Source organism: Parasteatoda tepidariorum, chromosome 5 (genome assembly GCF_043381705.1).
Source record: "Parasteatoda tepidariorum isolate YZ-2023 chromosome 5, CAS_Ptep_4.0, whole genome shotgun sequence".
NCBI classification, from domain to species: Eukaryota; Metazoa; Arthropoda; class Arachnida; order Araneae; family Theridiidae; genus Parasteatoda; species Parasteatoda tepidariorum.
Genome location: NC_092208.1, coordinates 89879973 through 89891136, shown reverse-complemented (window position 1 = coordinate 89891136; position 11164 = coordinate 89879973). Strand labels below are relative to the sequence as shown.

Genomic DNA, 11164 nt, shown 5'->3' with positions numbered 1-11164 from the left:
GTAACCTTGTAATTTGGAACCCTATCCAGAAGACAAGGGAACTCCTAGATCAAGCATCGGGATAAACTAGCCTACGTGCAAACGTTTTGATGGAACTAACCAGCCTTTGCGTTACATAGAGAAAAAAACCATGAAAACATCTTACGCTTAACCCAACTGCAAGGAGACTCTAACTAATGATTCGTCTACTACTGAGGGTATTTTATGTCGGCACTGTAGTTGGTTCGACCCGTGTGTGGAATTCATATCGATTAGCCATCGATGTGATTCGAACCCGGGACACCTCTGTGGGAGGCGAGTACTCTAGCCTCTGAGTCACCACGGCCTCCTGTATTGTCATTTATCGAAACTCAAACTAATAACAACAACAACAAAATTTTTTAGTTACTATCATTTACAACCAAAGAATGTGAGCCGTCATTATACGATCGATGTAACAGCTGGTTTTTGTAATTGTATTGATTGTAACAGAAATATATTATCATCAGATCCGATAAAGCTTGGGTAAAAACGCATATATTTTGAACTCACTGTGCATAAAAAATATCAAAATTGAAAAATGCTGTTTAAAAATTAGTGAAAAAAGGCACGACTATTAAATAATGTTGACTTTTATTAATTGTTGGAGTTCATTTTAAGTATTTATATAAATTACAACTTAAGTTAAAAAAAATGTTTTATGGCCAAAGCAATTTTTTTATCAACCATAACCACCTAGGTGCACTTTTCATATTTTCATTTCCAGTTCCATTTTAAAGATTTATTTGGATTTCGTTTTACATTAATATTTAGTTGAGTTTTATTTAAAATTTCTTATTATCAATCACATGAAATATATTTGAAAGATAAATTATACAATAAATAAAGGAAGGTGCATTTTTTAATAAAAAGAAACAAGCCCGCAACTTAAATTGATAATAAGCCGTAACATAACCGTAGAAGTTAGAAAACTATGTGAGGAATTTTAAGACCTTTAAACAAAATAAACTAATACTACTTCTAAGCGAACCAAACAAATAAAAATAGAAGTTATACTATTGATTATACTTTGAGCTAATGAAAATAGATCTTACTAACAATAATTCTCGAAAATTGCACTCGATAAAAGTATTTTTTGCAATTTAAGAATGTAAGAAAAGGAAACTTTCGACATTTACGTGAAATCTTTTGCATAAAACTTTATATGAATTCCACTTATATTTATTATGCGGACATTAAAATACAAGTGTTGATGTACTATATTAAAATACACGAATTTTTTAAATATTTTTCTTAAAAAATAAAGCTATTTATTTAAGAAAAAAAAAATTTGGTTGGGTTCATATTATTTTGAACAAAGCAATAAAATGGAAAATAACTTTGAAGTACAGAATTTATGTGTATCATTTGATCAAATTCGATGTCGTTATTCTGAATAGTCGTAAAATTTTCAAACTTTTTTGCGTGTGTGTATGTTACTGTTTACGTTCCAAAGCCGTCATATTACATACAGCTAATCTGAAGATTAACTGAACTGTTAATCCGTTAAAGTGCGAAATCAAGTGTCTTTTATTTTATCAGCTAATTTGTTGATTGTTTTTACTTAATTTTTTAGGTGCTTAAAAATAAATAAATGACATTAATTTCCTTAGTTGTAATTAGACAGTTTATTCCAGATGTCTTAAAGTTGAAGGGACGCTAAAAAAAATTTCGAGATAGCATGTTCAAAACTAAATATGTTCTAAAAAGTAAAAAAATATATTCTGAAATAGTGTTCTAAAAAGTTGAGTCATGAAACATAAGAATAACTACCATTAAATATGAATGTAAAGATAGTTGACAATGAGTCGCAATACGACAATGATCATTTAATTTTTAAAGTACGACAAAAATAATGATGCATTCAATAGAAAAGAATGGATTTACAATAAACTTACATCGAGATGTGTGAAAAAAATTCCACTTTCTGACATAGCATGGTTTTGAGAAGAAGCTATTCGACACAGGAATTCCAATGAACATAAGGTGGATATATATAATGCCAAGGGGAAAATTATTTTTTTGACATGACATGCTTTTCGAGATATCGAGAGTATATTGTGTTTCAAACCGTTAGATTTTTGCATGATAGTTTTCAAAATGATTGATGATTCTATCAACTAACGCGTTGTTATCACTTAGATAGAGAAAAAATAAATAACTTTATGCGAACGTTGTTTCAGCAAAGATCTTTCACTTAAAGGAGTGCCTTGGAGGTAATGCGAAGAATATATCGAGATATATGCAGATTATGTAGATAATTTGAGAAATTTAACGGCTAACAACCCTAGTTGATTTACACTTTACCTTTATAATCTGTAGAATAACTGATTTCTACGCGTGAATGTAATTCTATGTATAGTGAGTAACGAATGTAGTAACGAATAACGAGAAGTGAATGATATTTCCATTTGATAATTATATCTGTTTTTATTAGTTCAAAGCTTGATGGCTATTTTTTTTTTTTTTTTTTTAATATTGTATTGGCTTGAAATGCTGCTTGAAAGGTCCAGAAACCTCCTCAAAAATAATATATTTTCATCAGTTATTTAAATTTCCAAGAAGTGAAACTTGTGTCCAGTTGCGTTGCTTTAGTGGTTGTTCAATTTATTGGATCACCTCTAACAGGCGAATGAGATAAACCGGGTTCGAATCCCAACGATGATGGATCGATACGAATGCAGCACCCGGCTTGCCCCGACCACAGTGCTGACGTAAAATATCCTCAGTAGTAGACGGATCATGAATTAGAGTCTCCTTGCCTTCAGACTAACCGTGGAAGGCTTTCGTGGTTCCCCATGTAACACAAAAGCGGGTGAGTTCCATCAAACTCCAGGAAGGCAAATTTCTCCCAATACTTGATCCAGGAGTTCCCTTGTCTTCTGGATTAAATTCAAAATGACAAGGAGTTGAACATGAGTAGCCGTGAATCCAGAAAATTGGTTCGGCTGTTCAACGACTGTTATAAAATTAAAATAAGAGTAATTAGCTTTTTTTTAAAAAACATGGTTTTAAATTTTTATTCTGTTAACTCCTTAACAAATTTATTTATTTACCTTATTTAGTTAAATTATTATATAAAAGAAAAATAACATCTGATTTTACGATTTGTTGTATAAATTTAATATTAAACTCATTAGAATGAAAAGATAAATGAGCATATTTTGTTAGTAATGCCTATCGCAGTCATTGGAAATGATTTGTACATTTGACTAAAACTTCGATATTAAATGACTCGTTAGTTTATTAGGTTCCATGTTTAACTAGTGTTATCGAACGTATTCTTCATTAATCTTCTAACTGTTTGATAGAATACGACAAGAAAGAAATAATCATCTTTATTCATTTTTTAATTAATTTATTAGCTCTTGAATACCTTTTATGTGCAAGTAAACTTATCTTAATTTATAAAAAAAAAAGTTTTAATTCAATCGTTGAATAACTAAACAAATATTATATAACTGAAAGATATTTGCCTTCCGCGGAAGACTTTTTAATGGACTTAAGCCGCAGTTGCGTTACATGTAGAGGGCAACCACGAAACCTCCCACGGTTAATCTGACGAACTTAAAAAAATAAGAAATTTAACAAGGAAAAATTATATTCTCATCATCAGCTCACGAAATTATATTCACAAAATAGAGCTTTCTAATATTGTATAGCCAAAGAATTGAAAGATGAACTGAAGAAAAAGAACAAAATCCCTAATTATTGTATTCACTAAAGTAATAAGGTTTATCTGATATTAAATAATGTAAACTAGATATTGTTTTAAAATTTTTCACGGAACCATTTCCTAGGTATTTTAATTTTTAAGAGAATCAATTTTACACGTATTTTATAGAAAGATTTATCTATTTCTTTTCAAACATGAAGTCAGTTTTTTCCTCGTAGAATCAGTATTTTTTTTTCCTTTAATATTTAAGTTTACTGCTAATAAAACTTATGAAAATGCGTGGAATTCTCTGAAACTGTTTAAGGCTTGAATAATAGTTTAACATGCATAGATAGATTCATAACTTCCAGCACGCTTATATAGGTTTTATGAAATACCAGCATGATTTTCTATCTCTGCAAAATTATGGAATTGATTATAACAATTAATCGTGCTCGAAAATATGTGTTGCAATTTTTCTCAAAACTTTAACAATAAAGATTTAAAAAAATTTCAGTATCAAGTTTCGAATAAAGTTATTCAAAAATCACTATTATAGCTCTCATTCTTAGATTAAATTTAATTTTTAATATTACAGAAGCATCTTAGTTCTTAACATAATCAGAACCAATTTGATTCTCGTCGTTATTAGAACGGATTTCATTCTCAACATAATTTAAACCAAGATTTATTTTAAGGTTATTAGAACCAATGGCAGTCATAGTTATTCAAATGAATCTCGCTCATAATATTGTTAGATCAAATTTCCATCTTATCATTTTTTGAACTAATTTATGTTGAACTTTATTATAACCAATTTATGTTTAACATTATTAAGATTAACTCTATCTTTTATATACATTTTTAAAACCAATATATTATTGAAAAAAATCAATTTCATTCTTACTATTATTCGAACGAGATTTGTCTTTTAGCGTTATTTAGATCAATTTCAATATTAGAATCGATTTCATTCTTTATACTTTTCAAACGAATTTCGTCTTATAATGTTGTTTAGACCAATTTCAATATTAGAATCAGTTTTATTCTTTATATTGTTTGAACTAATTTTATTCTTCGCTTCATATTTGAACCACTTTAATACTATAAGAAACAATTTCATTCGTTACATTATAAAAATCAATTTCATTCTTTACATCATTTGTACCAATTTTTTCACATTAATAAAATCAATGTTATTCTTAACACAATAGAACTCATTCGTTTTTAAGACATAATTTAAATCAAGTTTATTTTTAGCATCATTATAATTTATTTCATTCTTAAGATTATTTAAATCCATTTCATAACTTCTTATTTTAAAAAAATTTCGTTCTTACATTTATTATAATTTAAGTCATAAATCGTTAGGATTTCATATGATTGAAACTAATTGAATCTATAAGATTATTAGGCCCAGTTGTTTTCAGTATGCTGAGCCCCTAAGAATTGTGTGAAAATCTGTGACAAAAAAATACAAATAAAATAATTAATCTATGATGCTTGTATGTTGTATAGATGTCACACCATTGTAAGAAATTTTACTGTTAAGAAAAAGATACTGATTAAAAAACAAAACGAAAAAAGTGTAGCTAAAAATGTAAAGAAAAATGTAATAAACGTATGGAGGTGGAAAAAATTATGTTGTTTTATGTACACGTTATGGTTGCAGGTAATGTTTGGTCAAGTCTGATTAAAATGATTCGGCTGTATTTCTCATCAATTATGTCAGCAAAAACGTTTATAATATAAGAAACTCTTATTATGTAATATATTACAATTATTAAATTTCTTAAAGTTTAATAAATAGTATAAACTGAAAATAATTTCTTCGTAGCTATTTTTAATAAACCTTCATTATACAATGTAAATTATTCTTTCTTTTAATAATTAGAAAAATAAGCAATTTAGAATTTTAAACTAATGAACAGTTGAATTACTCATTATTTATGCTTACAAAAACTTTTATAATAAAAGAAACTCTTATAATATAATATATAACAATTATTAAACTTTTTAAAGTTTAATAAACACTATAAGCCGTAAAGAATTTCCTCCTGGCTATTTAAATGGAATTTAATTATCATCATACACTGTAAATTATTCCTTCTTTTAATACTTAGAAAAATACGCAATTAAGAAGAATTTAAAACTAATGCTTCTTTCAGTTTAAAGACCTATTTAAAATATAATTCCAATTATGTCAATTCATGAAACAAATAATGAAAATAAGTAGTTCCGATAGCAATTGTTAATGTCTGTATATTTTGGTCACTAATAATATTTAATCCATTCAGCTATACTTAGTTTATGAAAATTACAGTAAATCTTCATTCATTCTAAAATTTAATATGTTAAAGTAAACATTAAACAATTTCGAAATAATTCATGTAAATAACTAATAACGTAACATATTGTAATTATAATGAAATAGCACAAAATAGTTAAACGAGACAAATACGGCTCTATTTTAAAAACTATTTATTACAATAAAATTTTGTAAAAAAATGCAGTTGAAGTTTTTAAAATAGTTTAAACTTAATCATATCACAGATTTAACTTATTTGCAATTGTATAAATATATATTAGGTAGGACAACGAATTCATTCCTATAATGATATTTTTAATCAACACACACTCTCCATATAATGAAGTGGTTGCCTCCCTACAACGAATTCCGACGTACGTCTTTTCGTCATTTTTAAAGAAAGTCGCAATTGAAATTTAGAATTTTGAAATACCTTGAAACACAGACCAGGAAAAGGACATTCAATCATCGCAAAGTATAAAACATTCCACAAACTCAGCCTTTAGATTTAAATCCAAAAGACAGTTTTAAAAAATGTTAGAGAAATTTAATCCATATCAAAATGGTTGGTTGTAAAACTTAGAGGTTTTAGTCAATTAGCAAACAATATGGACTCAATTAAAAGCAAACGTTATGTTAATTAAAAAATTGTTTAATTTCAGAGATCTAGTTGTAATCTACAAAATGCCTGTTAACACATATTCACAGGGTTTGTCAAATTCATTGCACATAAAAAATAATGTCAGAAAACAAACAAAATAGTAATAGAAATAAAAGGGATTTTAACACTTACAGTATTCAATGTCGTACAGGGTGTTCAAAAAGACTAGCTTTTTTTTTTTATCAAATTGAAAATAAAAGTTTTTAAGGAGTTCAATCTGTAGAAGAAACATTAATCGTTCGCAAAGACATCCACTAAATCACTGAGCAAATCGTTGGATGAGTTTTGAATGAGTCTCAAAGCCATTGTTGTACTTAAATAAATTCAAAATAAATAATTGGCGAAACTTATTAAACTAAACAATGTTATTTGATATGATTATGAAAGCGTTCTAACCGACGCTGTCTTCACAGTCTAAATATGATTCCAACAGACAATAAAAACTAACAAATGTGATATGTTAACATTTACATACCCTTCTTTGCTTGGAAACGAAGGCTTCTCTCATCACAATTACAATGTTTGATTTTGTCACTAACAAAAAAAGTCACATATTTTTTTTAATTATAAGTCACCGTTTTCTGGGGGCTTTGATCTGCCGTAACAGGAGTAGAGTCCGAGCAACTGACTAGCGGGCAGTGAATGTCCGGGGGGTGTCGGGGCTTCACTTTGATTCTCTCTGGAAGATGCCGGATAAGACGAATGGCAGTCCGATACCCTTAGAAAGGGATTGAGAACAAGAGAACTTGTGGATGAAGTCACAACAGCTGATGGACCGTGCCTGGAAGATTCTCCCGGACTCTGTGGTACCGATGAACCCAGTCCGTAAGGTCCGGACGGACCACAACCACAGGGCATGAAATACGGTGAAACGGGAAGAGATAGACTGGAATAGAAAGATGCTGCAGCCGCCGCAGCAGCAGCCGGATTATAAGTAGGATATGGATTAGTGCTACTCAATGGTTTAAAAGGATGGAGCATGCTTCCATCGCTAGGAGTAGAAGATCCGGCAGATGAGAGCTTTCCATCCGGCTCGGTCCGGTCATCAGTGGGGGACAACCTCGACACGGTCGCCGTGGGTGCTGAGCTAGTAGCGGGTGCTGGGGCGCTGGCGAATATAGATTCAGATGAGGAGAAGGGGAGTAGCCCCGGCATTGGAAGTCCAGTCGAAGAAGGGGCAGCTTGAAAGAAACTCCTTGGAAAGTTCATACCCAAGTAATCTATGGGGTAAGGTAAAGGAGGAAATGGGTACCTGTCCTTCTTCATCAGGGTTTTAGGTTTTCTCCTGGGTTTGTATTTGTAATCGGGGTGTTCTTTCATGTGCAGCGCCCTGAGGCGTTTGGCCTCTTCTATGAAGGGCCGCTTCTCCTGTTCGGACAGATGCTTCCATTCTGTTCCGAGTCTTTTACTGATTTCTGAATTGTGCATCTTGGGATTCTCTAAAGCGATCTTCCTTCTTTGGGCCCTTGACCACACCATGAAGGCATTCATGGGCCTTTTCACGTGCAACTCGCCCGTTGCAGTCGCTCTCGTGGTGGACAGGCTCATGTCGGAGGGATCGGAAGCCTGTCTTTCCCACCACGCAGCCACTCTTCGAAACGCCACCTTCTCGTCTTCCTTAAACAACTCAATCTCGAACGCTTAAGTTTATTTAGTTTTTAATAAATGTAACTGTGTTGTCTTTTATAATTGAGCTGATTCAGAAATAAATCATAAACTATGCATCTGAAATGGCATCACTTTCGAAAGCATCGCGAGAGAAATTGGCACGTGTCGTTTCTTTCTTCTGGGCGACACTGGAAGAACGCATCGAATCAACCTGTTTAGACGGGAGACCCCACTTTATTAAACCACGTGCTTATGAGGAATACGGCTGGAAGCGAAGTAAAAATCCTCCACCAATCAACGATCCTCTTACATGACGAATGGTGAAGGCGTGGCTTAAAGAAACGAAATGACGGTCTATTGGTTCAGAATATAAAAGGTGGAGTTTGAAGAATCAGGGAAACTTGAAAGTCCTCATTTGCCCATTCAGCCTGAAATTATCTCACATATGATTCGTTGCCTTTTCTCTAATTGAACTCTAAAGCATTTTTTTTTTTTATTTGTTTGAATAAATGGTTTCTTAAATTTCGCATCTTTCTTCTATAGCAATATATATATATATTTAATATTTTATTAATTTTAATTGAGAAAACTTTTACTATCATAAATCCACCATTGTAACATTTATTTTCTTATTTCATTGTCATGAATTAGATCTTGTTGTTGTAAAAAGATTGATTTTGGAAAGTTAAAATAATAATAATAATAATGAGAGGAAATTTCTTTTTCTAATGACTCATTTTGAAAACCTATTTTTTAAAATACAAGTTAAATAAAATTTTAATTCATAAAATGCGTTGTAAAAATTTCTTTTTCCAGCAGTTTACTTGAATTATAAGATCAATTCTGTATTTATTTTTTTTTTTTTATCTACATATTGAAAAACTTTCCATTTGTTAATTTCAATCAAATCAAATGTATTGTTTTTGGGACCATCAAAATATTACGTAAGAATGCGATTCGTTATTTTGTTGATTAGGAAGGGAAGAGGGTAAAGAGCAATGCTTACGCCAGACATTAAAATAACTTTTCACTAAGATCAGACAATAAGCAAAATTTAAGTTTACGGAAAGGAAAAAAAATAATAATTCATAGGTCACGAGCGAACATTAGAAAAACAAACACAAAAAGTTTCTAAATAATATTCTAATCAACAAATTTACGAAAATAATTGAAATATAAATTTTGTTCTATTCAAAGTCAGAAACAACGTTCATTTGAATTTAATCCTAAAATTAGATTAATACGAACAATAAAAGAGTGAATGTCAAAGCAAAAGAAGAAAAAAAAAGTTAGTTACTAATTTTTCTGACGAGGGGGGAAGAGAGGAATCTAAAAAATTGCTGAAAACATGTTTCCGTAACGTTTGAACACCCCTCAGGTTCCTTACCCGATAAAATTTGCATTTGGCCCGTAAAATCAAATCGATTTTAGCTCCATATTTAATGAAATTTACATTTGACAATTTACCAAAGCGACTATGTGATTGTTGACATTCACAGGTAAAAATCGACATTTACGGTATATCTCTGTGTGCTCACGAATGCGTGTTTTGATAAGTAAAAGTATTTGGACCTCTCCTGTTTTCCCGTTTCTATATTTCCCCTCCCAAATTTGAAATTTTTTTGTTGAACACAACCAACTTCTGTATAAAATCAAATACATACTTATATTTGGAATGTTTATTACAAATGAATGAAATACTTATTAAGGGAGAGTGTTGGCCCAAATCGTACCGCTTTTCACATTTTTATCAATCACAAATCACTGACAATAATTACATTTGAAATATTTTAATGATAAAATATAGATATTCAGCTACTTGTATTTTTTATTTATTTTATTTATTTTTTTTTTTTGGTAAAAATATTTTTACTGTGAGTATTAAAAAGGAATTATTTTCACAAGTTCAGCAAATTCCACGATTTAAGATCCCAGTTCCCCTATTCTTACCCTAAATTGTACCGACCTAGAAAATGTGAGCAAAAATGACTAAACAAATAAATAGGGAATAAGTAATCTAAAATGAGTAAAAAATACTGCATTTTCTGTACTGTTACGAGTTCAGTAAACGTCATTATAAGTCAAAACCAAAACAGTTGTCATCAACGTCTGTCACTATATGAAAGCTGAATAATAGCTTTTACTTGAAATTAAAGACATTATTAATTATAAAAACAAACACTTATCAAACAAATCATTAGGTACAATCCTGGGATTTGGTTTAGTAAGGTTTAGGTACAACATACAAAACTTTTTTTAACTTTTGGTCGGCAAATTTCTCATGAAACCAATTAACATTGCACCATGCAATAAGCATTGCAAACATTGCACCATGTCTACAACTGAATGAGTCTTACACACAAAACGAACCATTAGCCGAACCGCTTCAGTTTCTTAGGATTGTTTATTTAATACATTTGACTTGTTTTGATTCCTAGCTTCGAGGAGCTGTTTTAGTAGATTTTAGTTTACTGTTTTCGATTTCTTTTTTTCTTCTTTTTTCTAAAAAAACTGAATTTGAGGGTTTTTGATGTAACTTCTGTCATGTTATATTCATTTCTAAATCTTTAGCTTTTTTCTAGGTGAGTCGAAGTTCAATCGATAGTTCCAATTTATTTTTAACTATGAAAAAAAAAATGCTATCGAAATCTCTCGAATCAGTAGCAAGAAGCGAGACGAAAGCACTAAAACCAGTTAGATTGACTGATTAGTCTTGTAGATGTTTCGTATACTCTTCTTTTAACTACTCTCTGTTTCCTCCAGTAATTAAACATGTTTAGATGTTTTCAGTTTCGCTTTGCTCAGTATAGTGAGTGATAAGTTAGAATCAGAGGTTCCAAAGTGATGTTATGTTGAACCATAGGGTTCCGTGTAAAGAGTCACAGGGATTTCGACAGTAAGGATTTTTTTCAAA

At 30.6% G+C, this 11164-nt stretch overlaps 1 protein-coding gene across 1 annotated transcript; it reads right to left on the bottom strand.

Moving 5' to 3' along the window:
- Positions 1–6612: 6612 nt before the first annotated feature.
- Positions 6613–8550, bottom strand: LOC107449287 (transcription factor Sox-14-like). Its single transcript, XM_016064779.3, has one exon. The coding sequence runs from the start codon at positions 8188–8190 to the stop codon at positions 7207–7209; it is 984 nt and encodes a 327-aa protein (XP_015920265.1). The 5' UTR covers positions 8191–8550; the 3' UTR covers positions 6613–7206.
- Between the last annotated feature and the right edge of the window lie 2614 nt (positions 8551–11164).

Bases quoted from the DNA above. Each gene is read 5' to 3' on its own strand.
- LOC107449287 (XM_016064779.3), bottom strand. From the start codon at position 8,190: ATGAGCCTGTCCACCACGAGAGCGACTGCAACGGGCGAGTTGCACGTG.